Below are 24,565 nucleotides of genomic sequence, written 5' to 3' on the forward strand. Positions count from 1 at the left end.
CAAGTGAGTGCTTAAGAGTGAGACAGCATTGTTTTTGTGTATTGTCTTTTTAGTCTTTTTATGATTTTTTTTGTCATTTGCATTGTTTTTTTAAGTATTTTACATCTGTAGAGTAAAAAAAAAAAACACAGTTAACATTGAAAAAGTCAGTGCAGACCATGGATTACGAAACAGGCAAGTTCGATCGGGACTGAAGTTGACCGTTCTGTCCATTCTGATTGGCGTCTAAGTCCTGTCCAGCCAATGAACTCCATTGTTTTCCAACCTGGGGGACGGAGGGGAGGTCTAGTTACACTTCCCTCTTCCATGACCCTCCCGCTGCTCCCCCCCCCCCCCCTCCCCGCCCCACACACACACACACACACACACTGTCCAGGGTGAACAGAATGCATTCCAGAATCAACACAAAGTCAAACCAGGTTCCAGTTAATTTTTTTCCTCCACCAGCTTTCTGGCATGGCAGGCTGGCTGGCTGGCTTTGGTAGGGCCACTGAGGATCATGCCAAGGGCTGTGTGTGTTTGTGTTTGTGCGTGTGTGTGTGTGCGTGTTTGTGTGCGTGCGTGCGTGTGTATTACTGTATTACAGCACTTGTGAGGGTCAAATGTTCGAGTAGAATTTGAGTAGAATTTGTCTCTAAATGTTATGATGAATTGAAAAAGGTGGACCCTCTTGTAAACAAGTCTAGTGCTTTATTGGTCGTCCACTCACAGTTAACAGTTTTTTGTATTGAGTTATGCTTGAAATGTACTGTAATTCTGCAAACTGTTAATAAATACGTCAATAAATTAATCAATCAAAACTGTATCTGATTTATAGAGTTGGACTTGAAATTCAAAAGATTCCGGTTGGGGTTAGGATTAGCATTTAGAGGTCTGTTAGGGTTGGAGTTATGGGTATTCCTATGTTCTGTAGTTGCGTGCAGAGAATAGCTGATTGAAACATGTGTTCCAGTGAGCTTGTAGATCAATTTATCAGAAAATGTTTGCTATTGCATTCTCAAATTGTGATGTCCTCACAAGTACAGTAATTAATAGCCTACTGTGTGTGTGTGTGTGTGTGTGTGTGTGTGTGTGTGTGTGTGTGTGTGTGTGTGCGTGCATGCGTGCGTGTGTGCTTGTGTGCGTGCGTGTGGTTTTTCAGCTGGATTTGGACTGCATGGCAGAAGGAGCAGAATGAAAAACAGAAGGCCCTTTTCTCTCTCCCCTTTCATTTCAGGCCAACAATACGATTCATTTTTTTCTCTCTCTCTCTCTTGTAGAGTTTCATATGATTTCCTGGGTTTTGTTCGTTTTTCCATCATCTGCAGATAGTGCCAGCAGGGGTTAAATTCTGTTGTTTCCCATATTTGTTTTTATTATTTTGTCTATTTGTCTATTTGTCGAAAGCATCAGGTTTTCAGTTCCTTTTTCTTCCAAATTGTCATTCATGTGAATCTTTTAAGACATTTTCATCAAAGAGAAGAAAGAACAATCTGTCATTCTTAACGATAATTATAGCAATTATTTGTCTTTTCTGTAGAAAAGAAAACAAAGGCAAGAAAGTGTCGCTGCGCATTTCAAAAATGTTCTTGGCGTCGCCGCGTGGCCCACGGAGGTGGCAGGCGCTTTTCCTTTTTAAGTGAAGGTGAGAGATACAAGCATCCTGCCCGAGGTCAGGCTGAGAGCTGCGTCTCCTGGCTGTCACCACGGCAGGCTGGGGCCGTCCAAATGGAAAGCTGGGCTCGTCCAGAAAACGGGACGCACGCTGATCCCGAGGCGGTTAGAACAGCAGCCATCTTGGAGGTCATTCCTACAGTCTCTCCTGCAGATTTTGGCATTGTTGTTTTCACACAGATTTCTGAGGTTGACATAATTATTATTTTTGTTGCCATTTCAACTGTGGCAGGTGGTGGCTTGTTTGCGTCGCGTTCTTGTGACAAACAACAGAAAACCGGTTAAATGATCTTGCTTCCAAACAGTCGCCGTTTCTTCGAAAAGCGCTGATATTTGGATACTGAAGCTGAGCAGGTCTTGTGATCGAAGTTGTTAGTTTTATGGTAAAAAACTAAAAGAAAGAAAACTACCAAAATGTTCATGTACAGAGATACAGACAAACAGCGGTTAAGTATATTGGTTTGGCAGTGTCCGAAGCCCTAAATTGGGTCTAACTGTGATGAATGATGACGCAATCAAAGAAGAGATTAATAACAAATACGTTTGTTTCTACTGTAAAGTTGTGAGTTGTGGTAATCTGAAAATAAAAACATCATCTAAGCGCGCTCCTCTCCACGTTCACTGCATGTCCTTCCTTGAAACTTCCCCCCTCCGTCCCATTGCTGTTGGTATATAGCGCTATAGGTCCCATTGCTGTTGGTATATAGCGCTATAGGTTCCATTGCTGTTGGTATATAGCGCTATAGGTTCCATTGCTGTTGGTATATAGCGCTATAGGTTCCATTGCTGTTGGTATATAGCGCTATAGGTTCCATTGCTGTTGGTATATAGCGCTATAGGTCCCATTGCTGTTGGTATATAGCGCTATAGGTTCCATTGCTGTTGGTATATAGCGCTATAGGTTCCATTGCTGTTGGTATATAGCGCTATAGGTTCCATTGCTGTTGGTATATAGCGCTATAGGTTCCATTGCTGTTGGTATATAGCGCTATAGGTTCCATTGCTGTTGGTATATAGCGCTATAGGTTCCATTGCTGTTGGTATATAGCGCTATAGGTTCCATTGCTGTTGGTATATAGCGCTATAGGTTCCATTGCTGTTGGTATATAGCGCTATAGGTTCCATTGCTGTTGGTATATAGCGCTATAGGTTCCATTGCTGTTGGTATATAGCGCTATAGGTTCCATTGCTGTTGGTATATAGCGCTATAGGTTCCATTGCTGTTGGTATATAGTGCTATAGGTTCCATTGCTGTTGGTATATAGCGCTATAGGTTCCATCTCCTATAGCGGATAGGTGGAGGTGCTCCGGTTCGGAAGGCGGTGTTTGTGGACGGGGGCGAGACCGGGCAGATCGAGGCCGGCGCATGGTCGTTCAGTGGTTCTATCCCCTCTCTCTCCTGCCTCTCTCTCTCTCTCTCTCTCCCTCTCTCCGGCGCCCTCTCCTCCTTCACCTCCTCTTCAGATGTGCCTCTTCATGTGCAGAGCCAAGTGGTCCGACCTGGAGAAACACCTGCAGAGAGAGAGAGAGAGACACACAGAGGTTTAATATTAGGACATAGTTGTCCTGGGCCGTGGCTCAGCTTCGAGTCCCGATCCCGACGAACTTTGCTGTGTGTCCTCCCCCCATCTCTCTCCCCCCTTTCCTGTCTACTTACCTGTCAAAAAATATTAGGACAGTTAATATCCACTACGTACATAACTACGATTATACCATCGCCGTCAGGTGGATTCCAAAAGTGGTACTTTTCAGGAACGGGATTTATTTTTGATAATAACCTGTGTTCAAATGGATCCAATGTAGATATTACTTACTCACAAGCTCTTGTTAATACTTTTCATTGGTTCAATATTCATGAAACCCACAGACAATTTCACTTTCACTTAAAAGAACAATCGGAAATACCCTTTGGAAGTGTGCTTTAGTACGTGTGCAAATGTGCTTATTTACTCCCCCCCCCCCCCCCCCCCCCCCGCAGACAGGGAAAACGTCCAACGTGGCTACAGTTCAAGGCCACCCGTCCATCACTGTGTGATGTAGACCCTCAGCGAGGTAAAATAGCACAACGGTAGAAAGTGCAGAGAAGCTCATTTGCTAGTCACCATCTGGAGACGTGACAGCATGTGAGAGTCGCCTGTGGCCGTTTTATTCCTGCCGCCAATCCATTCACCTCGCCCGGTCGGTTACTGCCACCGATAACGTGAGCCAGACATAAAGCCTGGGCACTGGGCCCACATACAACGTGTGATCTACGACATGCCAGGGGACGACTAGCTTTGTTTTCACTACGGCATCGCAAGGAGGATTATCGCATTTAAAAGCTGAACGTCCCGCAATAAAAAACTATCAAGAAACGCTGTGGAAAAAAAAGGAAAAAAAAGAACATGGGTGAGTATGAAATGGGGAATAAAAAATTAAATTTGCCAGAGGCTCGATTCATTATTAATTGGGTCCAGGAGAGAGCTGTGTGTGTGTGTGTGTGTGTGTGTGTGTGTGTGTGTGTGTGTGTGTGTGTGTGTGTGTGTGTGAGGGTGTGTGTGTGTGTGTGTGTGTGTGTGTGTGTGTGTGTGTGTGTGCCTCTGTGTCCATCCACAGCACACACCAGAAGACAGACTGCTGTTGTAAGCGGTGTGGTGAAGGCAGACAGCGGCAGAAGGAACAAACAGCACATTGAGACTCGAGCAGAGAGATGAGTTGGTCATGTGATCTGTTTTATGTGTCTCAGACACTTTATTTGCTTTGCTTTCCTCCGCCATGTGCTGCTAGCAAGCAAGCTAGCTGACACGCTCCTCCACTCTTCAATACACACTCTCCTATTCGTCGTTCCCAAACTTTTCAGCTCAAGACCCCCCCAAAAAATAGAAATTAGCAGATATACAAGCTCACAAGGTGTCGCTTTGTGCCGCGTTGTGATCTTGGGGTTTGAAACACGTAATCACATGGGGAATCGCGCAGCAACAAACAGCTCACACTGTACCATCTCCTGTTTTCACTATACAAACCATCTAGGGTGGCCAACTAGGGTGGCAATTGAAATCACAGACACCCGGTCACATGTCCCTTAATTCTAATTTTTTTTATAAAAAAAGTAAGCCCAGAAAAAGTACTGTATATTATGTACAGTTTTTGTATTATATTAACAACCTGAATTATATTAGCCTATATGTACAGTAGCGGTTTGAACTTGTCATTGATGGATTCCCATATACAAGGAACAAAGTGTGTCACTTATCAGTTCAATAAGAGACACTTCTTCTTTTAGTTCCCAAATAAGGGACGATTCCCTATTTCAAGGGATGGTTGGCACACCCAACTACAGGTTATATTCAGCTTGAGCTTTCAGCATGCTACGTAAGTCAGACCGATTGGTGTGTGTTTGTGTGTGTGTGTGTGTGTGTGTGTGTGTGTGTGTGTGTGTGTGTGTGTGTGTCAGGGGACGGTGGAGGGCCGGACAGATGGCCCTGCGAGTCAGCGTGTCACCGTCAGGGGCCTCGCCACACCAGCTGGCACACTCCTGACACCCCCACCCCCACAACACACCCCCTCACACCCCCTACAATACATTAATCAAAAGTAACTATTGTAAAAAGTACAAAATTTGCCTCTGACATCTGCCTACAGTATATGTAATGGAGTAGAAGAGTAGAAGTATAAAGAATAATTGATAATCTCCTTCGCTTCCTTTCTCCTTTGACCCCCAAATGAGCCCCCCTCCCCTCTCTCTGTCTTCCGTCTTTCTCATTCATGCCCAATAGGGGCTCCCTGCTTGATTTGGGAGGATTAATGACACACCGGTGTGCGTGCATGCAAAAATGTACAAGTAAAGGGTTCCAGTACTATTGATGTGATTTTTTACACGGTCCAAAAGTACAAACAATAATCTGCTTAGAGTTGGTTTTGTCCCAAGAAAGAAAAGAAGCAGCTCACATTGCATTGACTTCATATGAACTTGTAGTTCTACTATTTATATTTCCCAATCAGTTTGAAAGTGATGTGTCACGGTTTGCAGGTGTTAGGACCCAAGTGCAGGAAACTCAAACAAAGGCAGAACAAGAAGATCACATAAACTTGACTTTACTTGGAAATGACATAGTATAAGAGAAGTACATACCACTGAACTTAAACCTGACACTAACTTAAGATCCAACACTGAACAAACACAAGGCAGAGTTTAATAGTCACTGAAGCTCATCACCCAACCTGGCTCAGCTGGTCCCCACAGGTGATGGCACACAGGGCAATCAGAAGTCAGAGGAGCAGGGACTTGGGAGAGACAGAGGAAAAAATCTGTTCAACCAGGAGATGCTAAACCACTCCAGACAGTTGAGATGGGCCTTTTATCACATGGAATGGAATGACTCAATTACAGTTGAGACTCTGTTAGCAAGGCACGCACGCACGCACGCACGCACGCACGCACCACGCACGCACGCACGCACGCACACACACACACACACACACACACACACACACACCAAAGGATGCTGAGGATAGAGCTCTATTTGATGACACAGAAGAGTCCATGACAATTCACTGGTGCTAAGAAATAAAGCACCAGTTCTTTCTTTCTTTCTTTGTACATTAGTGTACTACTGTGTACAGTGTGTGAATACTCTGTCTAGTGCTGTTCTCTCATTAAAACACAAACTTACAGCAGCTGGATTTGGGTGCACACAATCATGCATGCTTGTCTGTATACATGTGTGTGCGACTGTGCGTGTGTGCATGCACGCTGTATGTCTATGCGTGTGTATGCCAGTACAGTACAGTACATGGTTAATGCGGTCCCACCTCTCAGGCAGGATTAGAAGCATCCTACAGTGTTCTGAAGGGCTTTACTTTACAACTCCAGCTACAGCGCCCCCACAACACCCAATTACACCGTCCCTGGGGTCACACACACACACACACACACACACACACACACACACACACACACACACACACACACACACACACACACACACACACACACACACACACACACACACACACACACACACAGTATTGCCATACTTGTGAGGACATCGCCATTTTGGGACATACAGGCCAAGTCCTTCAGGCAGTGGGTAAGTGGAGCTGGTATCTGGTGCCAGTCCATTAGTTAGTACTGCTCTGCCAACACCCGATGCAGGGCGAAAAAGGGTCTGTGGTCGCCAATAGCCGGGGTCCATTTGGTAAGTGGTTTCCGCTGTGAGGGACCACAGTAAGCACGCACGCACGCACGCACGCACGCACGCACGCACGCACGCACGCACGCACGCACGCACAAAAGCACAATACCCCCTATACCTGCCCTCATTGCGCCACTATAGTGCATTTCTTTCCAGTGGGCCAGAGGCTACTGACTTCAATATAGTGAGTGTATGTCAATATGGTTTACTCTGAGGTTACAATGAGAACATTGCATTGTGTTGATACGACTCAATAGACTGAACAATCTGAATCGATGGAATGCAGTCATGTCATGCGCTCAAATGGTAAACATAAATTGCCAATAGTTAATTGAGTTAAATAAATATGCCTAGTTGAAATCCATTAACTTTGGGGGTCCACAGGTTTCTGCCCAACAGCGACAACATAAAAGCATTGAATGGAACACTTCTGATGAGCAAACTGTTATCGATCAACAGCCTTCCATAAGCTCTCAACTGTACTCTACACATCCAAATAACTGACACTGATAAATCCATGAGAATCTGCTCTGTGTGTGTGTGTGTGTGTGTGTGTGTGTGTGTGTGTGTGTGTGTGCGTGCGTGTGTGTGTGTGTGCGTGTGCGTATGTGTATGTTTGTGTGGTGAGAGTCACAACAGGAGGGATTGTTTGTGGTTCCATCTGGAGTGAAGTAAGTCACGGTGCCAGGATAGTGATTGATTGTTGTGTTTGAGTGTATATGTCAGAGTCAGCATGTATGTGTGTGTGTGTGTGTGTGTGTGTGTGTGTGTGTGTGTGACATGTGTGCATACAGTGCATACAGTACATGTGGTAGTCGCAGTGACAAGCTGTTGACAATGGACTGTGTGTGTGTGTGTGTGCGTGCACACGCGTGTGCACGCGTTTGTGTGTGTGTATGTTTGTGTGTGTGTGTGTGTTTGCATGCGGGCGTGCACACCGTACACCGTACACTATACAGTTCTAACTGGTATGCATGTCAGGTAATTTAGCCCCTTTTCCGTCTGTTATGGAGATTACATCTCATTTCGTGTGGCAGACCAAGCAAGTGCAGACCAAGCAACATGTATTTTTTAAATAAGGAAGTGTTTTAATCCTGTGTGCCATTGAGCTATATTATATGTGCCGGATTGTGCCACAATCTAAAATAAAGGGAGATTTAAGATCATTAAAGCTGGGCTGTTTCCTGAGTCCAATGCGTTTCTGCCTACTTCCGGTCCAGGACTTGTCCCTATTTTGTTGTCCCCATTCTCAATAGAAGTCTATGTAGGAGGATGGGACTGTCCCATGAAGTGAATGCGTAACTCTGTCTTACTCTATGGCTCCTCTGGGCCAGGCTAACCATACCGTGACCCAGAGTCCAATGTTTTAACAGCTTGAGCCCTAGCCCCTATTCCAGACCTGCAACGGCTTGTACAGATCAGCTATTTTCAGCCAAATTGACTTGGTGTGCACAAAGTACTGTGGTTAAAAAAGAACAACAGTTGCTTTGGACCTTGAAGTCTGTCTGGATGGGTTGTTTGAGACAAAGAAAACTAGCCTACTATCACACCTGCAATGTGCTGAAGCTCACACTATCTGCTTCTTACCACCACGACCTTTAGCCACAATCCACTTCAGTCTATTCAGCAGGAAAACACTCTGCTCTGCTCACAACTGTAATACTTCAGTGTTTGGTATACCGCGCGCGCAAGGTGTGTGTGTGTGTGTGCTTGCGTGCGTGCGTGCATGCGTGCATGCATGCGTGTTTTGTGTAAGCACATGCGGCCGGGTATGCAGCGCAGTATGAATGCACGTGCGTTGAATAGGACAGGAATGTAAATGAGCTTGAAGCAGGCAGAGCCCATGATGAGGTCTGCATGGCAGCGGTGCAGAGCCAGCAACCATGACAACACATGCTGTCTGAGCCATGCACGGCCACAGCGTCAGCAACGCTGCAACCAGCGCTGTCTGGAACACAGTACAGCATGTACATGCCAGGGGATCGCATGGATTTACCCAGTAAGACCAGAGGACGATTCTACAAATGCCTTCTAAACCAGTGGTTCTCAAACCTTTTCGTGCCAAGGGACCCATGAAATGTATAGGTAATTTGGCAAAAACATCTGAAGGGCAGTCGCCCATCAGATGTTTTTGGTGCCACAGACCACCAGAAGAGAAGATTTGTGATTAAAAAGCAGATACCAAACTCTATATATAGCATTCAGGAGGTGTAGTTCCAGACTCTATATAGCATTCAGTAGGTGTAGTTCCAGACTCTATATAGCATTCAGGAGGTGTAGTTCTAGACTCTATATAGCATTCAGGAGGTGTAGTTCCAGACTCTATATAGCATTCAGGAGGTGTAGTTCCAGACTCTATATAGCATTCAGGAGGTGTAGTTCCAGACTCTATATAGCATTCAGGAGGTGTAGTTCTAGACTCTATATAGCATTCAAGAGGTGTAGTTCCAGACTCTATATAGCATTCAAGAGGTGTAGTTCCAGACTCTATATAGGATTCAGGAGGTGTAGTTCTAGACTCTATATAGCATTCAGGAGGTGAAGTTCCAGACTCTATATAGTATTCAAGAGGTGTAGTTCTAGACTCTATATAGCATTCAGGAGGTGTAGTTCCAGACTCTATATAGCATTCAGGAGGTGTAGTTCCAGACTCTATATAGCATTCAGAATGCTATATAGCATTCAGGAGATGTAGTTCCAGACTCTATATAATATTCAAGAGGTATAGTTCCAGACTCTATATAGCATTCAGGAGGTGTAGTTCTAGACTCTATATAGCATTCAGGAGGTGTAGTTCCAGACTCTATATAGCATTCAGGAGGTGTAGTTCCAGACTCTATATAGCATTCAGAATGCTATATAGCATTCAGGAGATGTAGTTCCAGACTCTATATAATATTCAAGAGGTATAGTTCCAGACTCTATATAGCATTCAGGAGGTGTAGTTCTAGACTCTATATACTGTAGCATTCAGGAGGTGTAATTCCGAAAGTATTTTTTTCGGCTAACCCTCAAGTGGTTAATGTAAAAAAAAAAAAAGTTCCTATCGCACAAAGATCCCCCCTCCCCTGTAGTAACTCTGAGGACCCCTGTCGAAGGCCCCTGCCCTAACGCATAAGAAACGAGCCAAAGTTAAAGCTACAGGTTTTAAATCATAAGCGGCACACAGGTGTGTAACAGCTGAGTAAATACGGCCCATGGAAGCAGCATCAGCGCTGGGCTTAGTTGTTACCACTCTCTCCACAGGAAAACAATTACACCGGCAGCACCACTGTTCATCATGTGTCACCTGGCTCACTGTCGGCGCCCATGGGCCACTGGGATTCCTGTGTCTCAGTGTGTGTGTGTGTGTGTGTGTGTGTGTGTGTGTGTGTGTGTGTGTGTGTGTGTTGTGTGTGTGTGTGTGTGTGTGTGTGTGTGTGTGTGTGTGTGTGTGTGTGTGTGTGTGTGTGTGTATGTGTGTGTGTGTGTGTGTGTGTGTGTGTGTGTGTGCATGTGTGTGTGTGTGTGTGTGTGTGTATGTGTGTGTGTGTGTGTGTGCGTGTGTGTGTGTGCGTGTGTGTGTCCTATACCTGTCGCAGTGGTTACACTTGAAGGGCTTGGCACCGGTGTGTTTGCGATAGTGTCGCGTCAACTCGTCACTCCGGGCAAAGCGCCACTCACAGCCCTCCCACGAACACTTGTACGGCTTTTCACCTGAGAGAGAGAGAGAGAGAGAGAGAGAGAGAGAGAGAGATTAACGTTCACATATTCTATTGGCATTTCAACATTTCCCCAAACCCAAAAAATACAAGTAATCTTTAAATGTTTTATGTAACCCACGCACGCACACGCACGCACGCACGCAGGCACGCAGGCACGCACGCACGCACGCAGACAGACAGACAGACAGACAGACAGACAGACAGACAGACAGACAGACAGACAGACAGACAGACAGACAGACAGACAGACAGACAGACAGACAGACAGACAGACAGACAGACAGACAGACAGACAGACAGACACACACACCTTAGGGGCCAGCCAGACCTTATCCTAATACGACAGTCATTTCAATGAGCCAATGGAGTCAATTAGCTCGGTCTAAATGAAGTCTTTCAGCATGGCTGCATGTTAATTCATAATCTCCCCCCCTCTCCCCCCACCCCCTCCAAAATCTGCCTGAAAATGAAACTGGTTTTCTCCCTCTGGTACCCTGCAGCCCCCCTCCCTCCCCCCTCCTCTCCCCCGCACGGACCCCCTGAGGTGGGATCTGAAATGTAAATGAAGTTTCATCTTCACTTTAGCAGATGGGAGGAGAGATGTACCATTGTTCCCAGGCTGTAGCAGGCTGCAGTTATCCCTACATGATAAAAAGCCTTCCGGCTGGGGTGTGTGTGTGTGTTTGTGTGTGTGTGCGTGCGTGTGCAGATTTAAGGTTGTCTTTGGAAGGGTGTGTGTCAAGTGTGTGACCCACACCATCGTATATAGCCTTTGGGTTTTTGGGGAACACCCCTGTCTACGGATGGGATGTGTGTGTGTGTGTGTGTGTGTGTGTGTGTGTGTGTGTGTGTGTGTGTGTGTGTGTGTGTGTGTGTGTGTGTGTGTGTGTGTGTGTGCGCGCGTGCGTGCGTGCGCGTGCATACCTACTGTGTCAGCCAGTAGATACAGCAGAACTAGGGGGGTGGTAGATATAATTGGGGTCTTAATGAGTCTTAATGGGGAGTAATACGGCTGCATACAGTTGGCCAGATGTCCCGTTCTCCGCCTTATCACAGCAGCCACCAATCTTTCTTAAGCATGCACACCATGCACCACGCACACACACCATGCACCACGCACACACACCACGCACACACACCATGCACGCACACACGCGACGCGCACCATGCCATGCCACGCCACGCACAGACGAGTCACACTTCTCAAAGTATAGTGCTGGCAGTAGCGAAATTTAAAGGCCTCTAACGCAACTGAGATGAAGTGGCCATTACAGAATATGTTAACAGAAAGTGCACATTACAAGAGCATGCGTGCGTGCGTGCGTACGTGCGTGCGTGTGTGCGTGCGTCCATGCGATGTTTACGCAAATCGGAAGCTCTTTACTGTCTTCAATAACAGCAGCAAAAAGATGCATGCTCATTTCCTCAAAACCCAACAGACGGCCATCTCAGTGTGTCTGTGTGTGCGCTCTTGCACATAGGGTGGGGGGGGGGGAGACAGAGACAGAGAGACAGAGACAGACAGAGAGAGATGGAAGTATATAAGTGGGGGCCACAGGTGCCAGACAGGCGGATGCTTCACACCCTTCTCGCCATAATTGGCCGAGAGTATTCCCTCAGTCTGCATTAAACGCACACACACACACACACACACGTAACACGCGCGCGCGAATGAAAGCAAGGCTGACTTGGGCAACCATGACGCCAGCCAATTATAACACGGCGAGGCACGGAACCATGAAGTCACCTAGCAACTGAGAGGGGTGGGGGTGGGGGGAGGCAGAAAGACAGAGAGAGCAAGACACTGAAAGGTGAAATAGAAAGAGAGAAAGAGAGAGGGGGGGGGGGGGGGGGTGAAGGAAAAGGAGCGAATGGGTGAGAATGACAAAGAGACAAAATGAGAGACTCAATGGAAGAGAAGAGAGAGAGAGTGAGAGAGAGAGAGAGAGAGAGAGAGAGAGAGAGCAACATCCATGGACAATATCTACTAGCCAATTATGGGGGAGTGCGGTGGTAGTTGCCTAGCAACCCAAACTGAGAGAGAGAGAGAGAGAGAGAGAGAGAGAGAGCAGGGTTGGAGTTAGATGTACACTTGGCTAGTAGGGGGTCGCTTTGAGGGTATAGTTTTGTTGTCATAAAGCCTAATATACGGTCCGTCGAGGCCCATGCAGCGATAGTATCCGACCCACAAGCTCACAACGCACAGCAAATGCAACGCGTTGTGAGCTTGTACATCGGCTATTTTCACCGTGCGGACCCCGTTGTGCGACAGAGTACTAAACCGGGCGTAAGTGGGAGTGTATGGATGTCTCTCTCCAGCTATAGTTGTAGCTTCACTGGCAGCATGGCAGCTAGCTGTGAGCTGTAAGCCCACAGCTAATTATAAGGTACACTCTCGTCTTGCAGGTTTTGAGTCTCTTGGCGATACCGTTTCCCAGCAACCCCCCCTGAGCCCCCCCCCCCCCCCCCCCCCCCACACACACACATCCCAACCCCCCCCCCACACACACACACACACACACACACACACCCCACCCCCCCCACACACACACACACATCCCACCCCCCTGCACAAACAGTCTCACACGCACCACAGGTGTTGAGATAAATGCTTACTTTCCATCGTTGCTTCAATGCAGAGATCAAGTCTTTGTACTGTCTGTCTGTCTGTCTGTCTGTCGGTTTTATTTTCCGTAATAATCAGATGGTTATGATGTGCAGTATAAACTGCTGGTTTTGTTTAGAAAAATACAATAAAAAAACTATACTTGTATTGTTCCAAAAAGCAAGCAGACAGACAAACAGACAGGCAGATTTAACTGGGTGTCATGCAATCCAGCTAGAGTTTTACGTGAGGCACAGATCATTGTGATCTGTAATTCCCATTTCACAGAGAGAGAGAGAGAGAGAGAGAGAGAGAGAGAGAGAGAGAGAGAGAGCAATCTTGGCTGAGACTCAGTAAGTGTTTGGGAGATTAACTCCATTTAATTAAATATATTCTATATTAACATAACCAACATAATCCCGGATGGAAACACTATGGGGACCGAGACAGGAAAGTAAATGCTTTTAAATCGTCTCATAATGAACGCTGCATTTGAAAAGAGCCATTTTGTTTTGCTTTGGACACGTCAGCAACATTCAGCAACATTAACTTTGTCACTGTCGGTTACTGGAAACCTTGTATGTCGTTCTTTGGCAGAAAACTCCTATCTCCATTGTTTGTTTTTTTTACTTTTTGTGTTTTTTTTTCTCATGAATTAACGCCCTACTTGACCATACAGCGTCACACAAAAGCACCAAAAGTAGCAGATCCACACGCTTGAAACGCTTGAATCCTGAAACAGTGTTGGTTTCCACCGAACAGAGACCATTTAGCTAAAGTACAGTATCGAGGTACTTTTCAATTCTTGTTACTTCTACCCCATTCCATCTCAACAGGCAAATATTGTCATCGTCACAAAACCATACATTATCCAATCAAGTCCAACATTATACTGTAAGCTCACAGCGCGTTGCAATGCATCACGTTGGGAGCTTGTAGATATTTTGGAAAATGTTTATAAAATATTGAGTACTTTTGGTTTAGTGCACTGTGGTATAGTGTCTAGATATTCTGATGCCGAAACAGTTTGTACTTTTTAGGCCTTTTACTTGTGACATTCGTGCGCGTGTGTGTGTGTGCGTATGCGTGAGTGCGCGCGTGTGTATTTTGGCTGAGGGTATGTGACTTCATGTAATACACTATGCTGGCTGTTTGCTCTCCACTAACTTCATCTTTCTGAACATGTACATGTTCAATGATTAATAACCATAATAAACCAAAAAGAGGATTAATCTAATTACACTAACTGTACTGAGCTTGTAATGAGCATATCGGGATATTCACACATACCACCCCCCCCCCCCCCCCCCCACCCCCCCCCAGGGTCTTGGATTATTTTTACAAAATATATATTTTTAAATTTCTATTGCCATCATTACTGTATATGTGTGTGTGTGTGCGTGTGTGTGTGTGTGTGAGGGGTGTGTGTGGGGGGGGTGAATATGTCTTATATCAGCTCACTGGTGATTAACATCAGTGGGGAGCGGGATGGGGGAGTGGGGAGTGGGATGGGGGAGTGGGGAGCGGGATGGGGGAGCGGGATGGGGAGGGAGTGGGGCGGTACAAAAACCTGCCGAGTCGACAACGGGCCTGAGGAGCCAGATTACAGATGCTGCAGCTCCACTATAGCGCTAACACTACAAGGCCTCACCGCAGGCCATTAGCTGCTCCATTATGGATTAGCCATACTAAAGGCTATATGACTAATGCTACGCTGCTGGAACTTTGGGACACGCTATATTAACCCTGGTTTGGGAGCGTGCAGCACGGTTAAAGGCTAAAGCCACACACAGTGGTGTGTAGCCAGGGTCATATAAGCCTGTGACATGCCGGATAAAGAATATACCATACTGAATACTGTACAACCTGCACGCTATATTTTATTTATCCCGGCCAACAGAGAGCAAACTGAGATGGCTGGTTGACGTTGGATGGTGAAAACCTGAGGTCAAACATTGCTCTAAGATGCGCAGCATGTGGAGATCATAGCTAATGTTGGATAATACGGCCTACAGACCACAGCTGTCAATAGGCCTAATGCTATGGATGCAAGCTGTGCTATAATGCTATAGTGAACACCAGGGTCAGGTTCAGCATCAGGCTGCCATGCTGGAGGATGCACATCGACAACATTAGCACAAGGCAATCTCTGAGCAGGACTCACATCATATGATGGCACTATAAAGCCCAAAACACACCAATGGGTCGCCTTACAACCGAGTAGACGCATGTAGTTGCAAGCAACCATTGAATTGAATCAATTCAATTCAACTTGACTTGCGCCGTCATGCGCCAACGTGCAACAGGACATATCACACCGCTGGGACGAACGTGAAAAAACATTTTGAACAATTCGTGTGGTTTGGGCTTAAGGCTGTACGAGAATTGGAGCTTGTATATCTGCACTTTTTGAATAGGGCTTAAGTGGTCAAATAAAATAAATGTTCATATTCTCTCACTTTAAAGGTATTTGTGTTTATTTATGTGTTCTAAGTTCTAAGTTATATATGTTTTTTCAAATGGTTTCACACTTTTGAAAACAAAAAAGATCGGTCGAGACATCAACAATCGTGACGGTCACACAGCTGTGTGGGATGGGTCGGGTCTACTGGCGTCACGTGTGAGCTGTTTGTGAGATTCGGTGAAAGGCCAGTGGCCTGCAGGTTCAGTGGAAGGCCAGTGGCCTGCAGGTTCAGTGGCCTGCAGGTTCAGTGAAAGGCCAGTGGCCTGCAGGTTCAGTGGCCTGCAGGTTCAGTGAAAGGCCAGTGGCCTGCAGGTTCAGTGGAAGACCAGTGGCCTGCAGGTACAGTGGAAGACCAGTGGCCTGCAGGTTCAGTGGAAGACCAGTGGCCTGCAGGTTCAGTGGAAGACCAGTGGTAGTTAGCAGTTAAAGCTGTGTGTAAAACGCACTCAGACATGGCTGATCCAGTGAGGTGGAAGTCGTGTTTGCCTGCCAGTCTATCAATCATCAAGCAATTACCAAGGCCAGGCCTGTTGGCACTTGTCATGGCTTCACGGGCCGCTGTGCCGGGATTAAGAGTTATGAGGAGATGGAGAAATCTGCCAGAGCAACTAAGTGTGACAGTGTTACCGAGGCTGAGAATAATGGCATTCACATCCAAGAAAAACCTCAGGAAAAAAAAGGGATAAAGACAGATTATGGAAAGAGGCAAGCGCTATATGCTATGTTTTCTATTCAAGCTTATCTGGTTTTAGTATATGTAACTGTATGTCTGTAACACTGTCAGGGAAGAAAAGGAAATGTGTGCTTTAGTTCCGTGGTTCTGTGGGGTCCGGGGACCCCCCAGGGGTCCAGCTGGTTCCCAGATTTTTTTTTTAAACGGGAACAGCTCTTAAGCCCTCTTTCACTGGTACATTTTTCACAATAACCATTCCACATAAGGTGTGATTTTTTTTGACAACTTAAGTATTTTTTATTCGCGAGAGTAAACCAGGCATATAACACTGTCAAGCGCACGCACACACAGTGCCACACGTGCGTGCGTGTGTGTGTGTGTGTGTGTGTGGGTGCGCACGTGTGGCCTCACCTGTGTGTGTCCTCTGGTGTGCCTTGAGGTGGGAGCTCTTGGTGTAAACCTTCCTGCAGCCGTTGAACTGACAGCGATGGACTCTCTTCTTGTTCTCCGGTATGTCTCCCGCCAGGCTGCCCCCCCCTCCCTGTTCACTGTCACTGAGGGCCCCTCCTCCTCGGGCCCCTGGCGGCGACGAGGGCAGGGCCCGTGCCGACGCCATGCCCACCTTCTTGGCCACCAGCTTTAGCGTCAGCGTGCCGTCCGCCGTGGCGGTGAGCGTCTGCGCGGGCTTGACCAGGTGGCGGCCCAGCTCCGGGGACGAGGGCGGCGTGAGGGACGTGACGGCGGCGCTGAGCTGCGCGGCGCTCACCCCCACCAGGCCCTGGTGGTGGTGGTGGTAGTGGTCCTTGGCGGTGGTGGCGAGGACAACGGCGCCCGTCTCGGGGTCCACTAGCGGTCCTCCGCTCTTGCTGAGGTGGATGATCCGGGCCTGGACTTTGGGCGCCAGCAGCGGAGGAGGCGGGCTGGGCTGGTCGGGGAGGCCGCCGGGCAGGAGCGGGTCGCTCAGGTCCTCGTCGCTGTCGCTGGAGGCCTGCATGAAGGCCGGCGTCAGGAGGCAGTCCAGCTCCTCGTCGAACAGCTCCGAGAGACGCTTGGGCTCCGTCTGTAGGTAACGCTCCAGCTCTAGACACGTCTGCAAGAGAGAGAGAGAGAGGACGATGGATGCATCGGTCAGTGTTATGCAGCATGTTTCACAATCAGGATCAGCTTCATTGTCAAATTACAGTTTTACAAGTAAAAAAGTGGTTGGAATTTGTTTTCGTGCATAGTTCCCACCGTGGATAGCAATGCTGGAAAAAAAGAATGCAAAGGTTTTACGACAAACTGTACAAGTAAAGTGTTTCCCCTGTATGAGATAGTGACAAGCATTTGCTACAAAACTGTGCAACTATACGTTTTTTTGTTGCTTTTACCACAAACTGTGGTAAAAGTAAAGGTTTTTTTCCCCCCGTATGGGTGCTCGTGTGCTTTCTGACATCATGCTTGGGGAGGGGAGGTGCGCTTCTCAACCGGTCTTCGGTTAGCAAGTTCATGTGAAAGCGGCTCCATGGAATGATATGAAATCGGAGTGACTGCGTAATAGTCAAAGAATGGTCAAACTCGGTTTGAGGCCAAAACTTTGTCAAGGAATTGTAGGAGGGAGAGATGGAGAGGGGGAGAGCAGGAGAGAGCCTATTAAGGGAGATATGGAGCTTGAGAGGGGGAGAGCAGGAGAGAGCCTATTTCACCAATGCGAGAGGAAGAGAGAGAGCAGTATTTCACTCTTAATAATAACCAAGCCAATATTGGGTACCAAATGAACACACTGATTAACGAGTTGTCGGGGCAATAACCCTGGCAACACCAGGCTTCACACGCAGCGGCAGCACGTTATGCTTGTTATAATTGTAATTATTATAATGATTATAATTGACACTTGATTACAGACATGCATCCATCTCGGTTTTGCCATGCAAACAAAGCCAAGTACTATTTCAACAATAACAACCCCCCCCCCCCCTTCAATTCTTTCTTTGCCTGCTGACTCTGGACGTCCAAAGTTCATTGTACATCTTCCACTGTTTACCAATCTATCAGGGCTGACTCCAGGGGGCTGCTCTAGGTGTTGCATTTCTGTGCAGCTGTTGACCATGTGTCACCGAACACGCGGGCTCTGTCCTGAGAGAGGAGGGATTTAGGCCGTGATTGATGGCCGCTGCCGGCCCGGCGCTCTCCAGAGTGCTGAACTGTGGAAGCCTCACTGTTTCCCTCAGCTCACTGAAATCAACCAGCCATGGAATTTATATTACCAGATGGGAGGGGAGGGGGCGGACAGAAAATGGAGCGAGAGGGAAGGGAGAAGCAGAGGGAAGGAAAGGAAGATAAACGTAAAGGTGAGGTGGAGGATTTTGGCACTGGAAGACCCATGGTATGCCTGCTGTCTATACTTATGCTGACCGATACCGTTATGCACCTTCATGTTGTTAGATATTTATATAGATTTTTATTTGTGTATTTTAGTTTTTACACTGATCACATTGAGAGTCTTCTCGAGACTGTAATTGTTGCGTGAGGTTTAGTGCATAATGCATTTTGATACACAAAATACACTGAAATCTGTGTCACAATAAAGTTATGATATAAAAAAACTGTTGCTGACAGTGCACAAATCACTCTCACAGTTACGAGAGGATTTTACTGTGTAGAGATGAGAGACTGAAACAATTAAAGAAAGGTTGGCAACTGTTTTAGATTTGAGATGTCACTATGAAGCAACACTTTTAGATTCCTAATGGTTCACGAAACCACATAATCTCAGATCTTCCCCTATAAATCAACACCTGCTTCGGAAAGCAATCATGTCACCGACCCAATTAAAGACAACCCTATAGATTTATGTACCTATCTTTGGAGTGGTATAATCCAGTGTCGAGTCCAATTATGGATGTACGAGATTTATACTCAAAATTGGTAAACATATTGGATCAAATAATGTGAAGCCACAGAAGTTCGAACATCCAGTGTTTCCCAAAGTGGGGTCTCTACTAGGGACCCCAGGGGTTCCTCAGGGCGATCCTGGGGGTCCCCAACCAACTGGACCCTCTGGGAGTGGACTCTGAGAGTGCCAAATAGATCGGAAACCATTTGTACACTCTCAGAGTCATGGGCGTCCGTGAACCGAACCGTGGGGGGTCTGCTTCAAAGTTTTTGAGAACCACTGATGTAATCTGCAGGTCCCTCTCTCTCAACTGAACTCTGACGTTGCACGGGGACAGAGTGCTACACCCAACAAAACAACACAACGGACTGAAAACAGATCTGCATTTTTATGTTTCCTTCTGCGCAGGAGTCATTAGAATGAGAAATGTCCTGCCAAGAGAAAAGGGGGGGAAATGGGTGCAAAGGCAGAAGTTGGAATTACAGACGGAGAGAGACACTGGGACGATGCATGGCTCACTAAGCGTCCATTCAGCAGTTTGTACAGTACAGTACAGTAAATGCTCCTGGCTCAAGCATCGCTACTGTAGCGCTGCGCTGTCAACGCTCCATGTCACAATTATTACATAATCACTGAATCGCAGTTTTATTTTATTTTATCAAAGTTTTTTTATTAATTTTCACACATGAAAATATCATACAACATTTTTCGAACTTTATTTATTTTTTATTTTTTTTCCTCCGGTATGTCCCCCCCCCAGAGTTCCCGCTCTGAAAGAGCCACAACCCCGGTATCTTGCACCATATGAAATAAAAGGCACATACAAATATACATAGACATAATAGAATAATAGAAGTATGCAAACAAATAATAATAATAATTAAAAAAAAAATATATATATATATATATATAAAAAATATATATATATATAAAATAATAATAATAATAATAATAATAAAATAAAACAATTACAGTAGGGTCAGTGTAACAAGTTAAGGATTGTTGATGTCAGCCGCGTTCATCCTCTCAATGTGTGTCAAAAAAGGTTGCCAAATGGTGTAAAATTTTAAAGCTCCGGCGTACCCTCTTGTGGAGTAGCGAATCTTCTCCAATGTCAGATGATGTAAAACATCATTAACCCAAGATTTAAAGGTTGGTGGTATTTTCTCCTTCCATTTAAATAGTATTTGCCGCCTAGCCAAAAGAGATGCAAAGGCTATCATATTCTTGTTTTGCCGGCTAAGATGTAGATCTTGGGAAATAACTCCAAACACTGCAATAGTGGCAGAGGGTTCTATGGGCACTTCTAATACATCTGAATTTTTTTTAAATATTGATTGCCAAAATGTATGTAACTTTGGACAAAACCAAAAAGCATGTGCAAGGGTAGCTTGATCTTGATTGCAACGATCACATATAGGATCCATGGTAGGAACGAACTTAGATAGTTTTACTTTGGACCAGTGGAGGCGATGTGTAACCTTATACTGAATAATAGTATGCCTTAGACAGATTGAAGAGGAATGTATCCTATCCAGCGCTTCCTTCCAAACATCATCAGAAATGTGTGTCCCCAGGTCTCCCTCCCATTTATTCTTTAATGAGGTAAGTGGTTCCAGGTCAAATGAGTTTAATAAGGAGTAAACTAGCCCAATTACCCCTTTAGAGTGTGGATTGAGCTTTAGAATTGAGTCTAAAGGGGAGTCTGGTGGTTGTGATGGGAAATCCGTAATAGATGATGTTACAAAATTACGAAGCAAAAATCGGAAAAAGTGAGAGCGGGGGATATCAAATTTCAATTGTATCTGGTCAAAAGACATAAAAACGCCTTTGTCGAAAAGATATCTGATTGAAGTGATGCCTTTTTCAGTCCAAATGTTGAATACACCATCTATAATTGAAGGTTTGAAAGTATGATTTCTTACTATAGGAGCACAAATTGAGAAGTCAGTAAGTGAGAAGGCACGTCTGAACTGTGCCCAGATTTTAACAGAGTGTTTAATAACTAAATTTGAGGTATTTGGACACAGGTTCGGCTAATGGGAGTTTGGAACAGAGGAAAGCATTTAGGGGCGTGGGGCCACATGACAGGTTTTCCAATTGCAGCCATTTGGGGACAGGGTCTTGGGACGGCAGCTCCCTCCAACACAACATCACCTTTATGTTGGCAGCCCAATAATAATATAGAAAATTAGGGAGAGATAACCCGCCGTCCTGTCGGTGCCGCTGTAGCATGCTTTTACGTATTCTAGGGTTTTTCTTATTCCATATAAACTCCGATATCAGCTTATCAATGGAAGAGAAAAAGGATTTGGATAAGAAGACAGGGATGCATTGGAACAAGTATAGAAACCAGTGGGGGGAAATTTTCTTTGAAAAGGTCTTTAAAATCATGCCAAATTCCCAAGTGTTTAAATTTATGTGGACTTACTTTAAAGGAGAATGAGTCGAGCACAACTAATTTGGCGGCATCATTCACAGGCATTATCTCACTTTTCTGTATATTGACTTTGTATCCTGATATTTTACCGAAGTCCTTTAACAAATTCAGTGCTTTAGGTAGGCTAACTAAAGGATCAGACATATAAAGGAGCATGTCGTCAGCATAAAGGGATACTTTATGTACCGAACCGTGTCTTATAATTCCTTTGATACCAATTTCTCCACGTAGCGCAATTGCTAGCGGCTCGACAGCGACGGCGAATAAAAGGGGAGACAGTGGGCAACCTTGACGATTTCCTCGATTAAGAGGGAAATAGGGGGATAGTTTGTTACTCGTTCGAACAGCCGCCACTGGAGAGGAATAAAGCACCTTAATCCATGAAACAAACCTCGGACCGAAGCCAAATTTGCAGTTATTTGCGATAATTGCAATGATTTTTTGCATTTAATGGTCATAATCGTTCCGATGTTGAAACATTTTCATAATGCTGTGTTTTCAAACTTTAAGTGTGGCAATAGGAAATGCAGGAATGAAAAAATATATCTGTAGTCGTTTTTCTATCAGATTTGATAGTTTGGTTGAGCATGTCCAGTACGATGAACATGTGCAGCATTGTGTACAGATTGTGTGCCTATGGGCAGTAAAGGCACACATCGCATATACTGTAGTGCAAGCCAGCAGAAGTACACAGTACAGTACAGTAGCCCAGAGCAGATCCCAGTGGTCCAGAGCAGTGCAGCAGAACACTGCACCATGCAGGCCAACGCAACGCAACCCTCCCAGGTCCCACAGCCTACATAATGGATATATACAGTACATCTGCTTCAAACAGTGCACAAAACATCAGGTTTTTTTGTTTGTTTTGCCGGTCAAATACAGCACATCTGAAATGCTTAGTTGAGAATATAGGTCCAATATAGGTCCAAACTACCATCTGTAAAAGCTTAAAGCAGTGCTTCTCGACCTGTTCTGGATAATGGCCCACTTGACCATACTTAACAGCAGCATTAATATGACAACATATTCTCACTCTCAACCCGTCCTGTATACGACGGCATGGGACTGGATGTGCCCACACGGTAAGCGTTTGGCGTCAGCGGGGTAAACCCATCACATCATTTTACGCTGTCCAGCATAGCATTCCTTTTTTATGGTCGGTGAGCATGTATTTTATTCCTGCTTCTGGTCAGACTGAAGTAAACACAAAATAATAATAATAATATATAACTAACGTAGAAAATGGTGCAAAGGATTGTTCCTTTAGAAAGCATTGTTCCTGAGCTTGTAGATCGTCTATATTCGCTATTGTTTGTACAAAGAAGAATATAGGGCTTCACCGATCTCTCTCTCTCTCTTTATTTTGGGAATGTCCTCTTTTTCAAAATAATTTGCATATGGGCAAAAATCAAAGACACTTGTGTGTGCGTGCATTTTTTTGTACATTTTTTTAACTGTACTTGAGTATTTTAAAATTTAAAATTTTCATTTCTACTCCACTAGCCTACACCTCAGAGGCAAATATTGTAACTTTTAATCATTTTAATTATTTGAATTGTTTTAGTTTAGTGCAGATTTAAATGATTATATTACAAAACATACCACTTAAGCCCTCATTTATACATAGGCTATTCAAAAATAGCTGATCTATAAGGTCACAGCACACATTGTGAGCCTATATAGATAGTCGAATTTGAGTATTTTAACCCATATTTTTGTACTTTTTATTCAGGTAAAATTCTGAATACAGGCCTTTTTACTTGTAACAGAGTACTTCTTCACCACTGCTCCTGGTGCTGTGATTTGTTAACAGTTGCATCCCTGGCTGCAGTAATTGCTGTGTTGTAATACGATCGCTAGTGGAGCGTGCAAAACGAGGCCAGAGATGATTGTGTCTCTCTAGGAATCAGATCACTCATTGCTAATGCGCTTGAAAGCCAATACTCCTCCAGACAAAGCAAAGCAGTAAATTAGGTTATCTGGAATGTTCTTTTTATTTATTTATTATTATTTTTCTTTTTTTCCCCTCTACGAGTTGCAACCATAATCAGGTTGTTTGGATGACAGATTGAGGACAAGCTGGGTCAATGTGGCGTTCATTTGATGTCTTTTGGTACTTTGTCCAACGATATTACCACTCGCTCGAAAATAAGGAGGAGGAGATGACGGTGTTCCTACAGGGGTGGAGGGAGGGGAGATGACCCCTCGGTGTTCCTACAGGGGTGGAGGGAGGGGAGATGACCCCTCGGGTGCTCTACAGGGGTGGAGGGAGGGGAGATGACCCCTCGGGTGCTCTACAGGGGTGGAGGGAGGGGAGATGACCCCTCGGGTGCTCCTACAGGGGTGGAGGCGCAAACTGGTGTCCATGACAGAATGGATCACCAGTGACATTTTACGTGTGTGACCTTTTCCTTCTTTTCTTTCTACTTTATTTTGCTACGATATCAGGTAACAATGAAACGTGTGTGTGTGTGTGTGTGTGTGTGTGTGTGTGTGTGTGTGTGTGTGTGTGTGTGTGTGTGTGTGTGTGTGTGTGTGTGTCAACCAAAGCACCATACCATTATGGAGAAAGGTCACATCAAACAACACACACACACACACACACAATTAGACTTTGCCGCTCAAAGGACAAAAAAACAATATTACCACAGCTAAATGTGGCATGGAATCCATCATGTTGGTCATGAAAAAGAAGGGGGAAAAGGGTGAAAAGAGAAAGAAAGAAAGAAAGAAAGAAAGAAAGAAAGAAATATAGAAAGAAAGAAAGAAGAGAGAAAGATGGGAGCAGCCATCCGTGGAAGACACTACAATTTCATATTAGAAACATAATCGGGTGCTGTGTGTGTGCGTGCGTGCGTGCGTGCGTGCGTGCGTGCGTAGATATGGTTACACATCTATTTCTGTGGCACTGGAGGGAAAAAACACAGCAACTCCATTTTCACCTCCCTCCCTCCCTGTCTGTCTGTCTGTCTTTTTG

At 45.4% G+C, this 24,565-nt stretch overlaps 1 protein-coding gene across 2 annotated transcripts in view; it reads right to left on the reverse strand.

Annotated features, from left to right (window-relative positions):
- Positions 1-2,873: 2,873 nt before the first annotated feature.
- Positions 2,874-24,565, reverse strand: part of klf7b (Kruppel like factor 7b) — a 65,473-nt gene continuing 43,781 nt past the window's right edge. Inside the window, exons 1-4 of one of the 2 annotated variants that reach the window (XM_083777157.1) lie at positions 18,297-18,410; positions 16,685-17,363; positions 10,400-10,523; positions 2,874-3,165 (exon numbers count right to left, since the gene is read on the reverse strand). In XM_083777157.1, coding sequence (XP_083633283.1) covers positions 3,114-3,165; positions 10,400-10,523; positions 16,685-17,363; positions 18,297-18,362 — 921 coding nt within the window. In that variant the 5' untranslated portion in view covers positions 18,363-18,410 and the 3' untranslated portion in view covers positions 2,874-3,113. Of the gene's footprint in view, positions 3,166-10,399; positions 10,524-16,684; positions 17,364-18,296; positions 18,411-24,565 lie in introns of those variants that run through there. The other variant, XM_083777156.1, reaches the window with a different exon arrangement.

The sequence above is a fragment of the Protomyctophum parallelum genome, assembly GCF_964188405.1.
Source record: "Protomyctophum parallelum genome assembly, chromosome: 11".
Taxonomy (NCBI): Eukaryota; Metazoa; Chordata; class Actinopteri; order Myctophiformes; family Myctophidae; genus Protomyctophum; species Protomyctophum parallelum.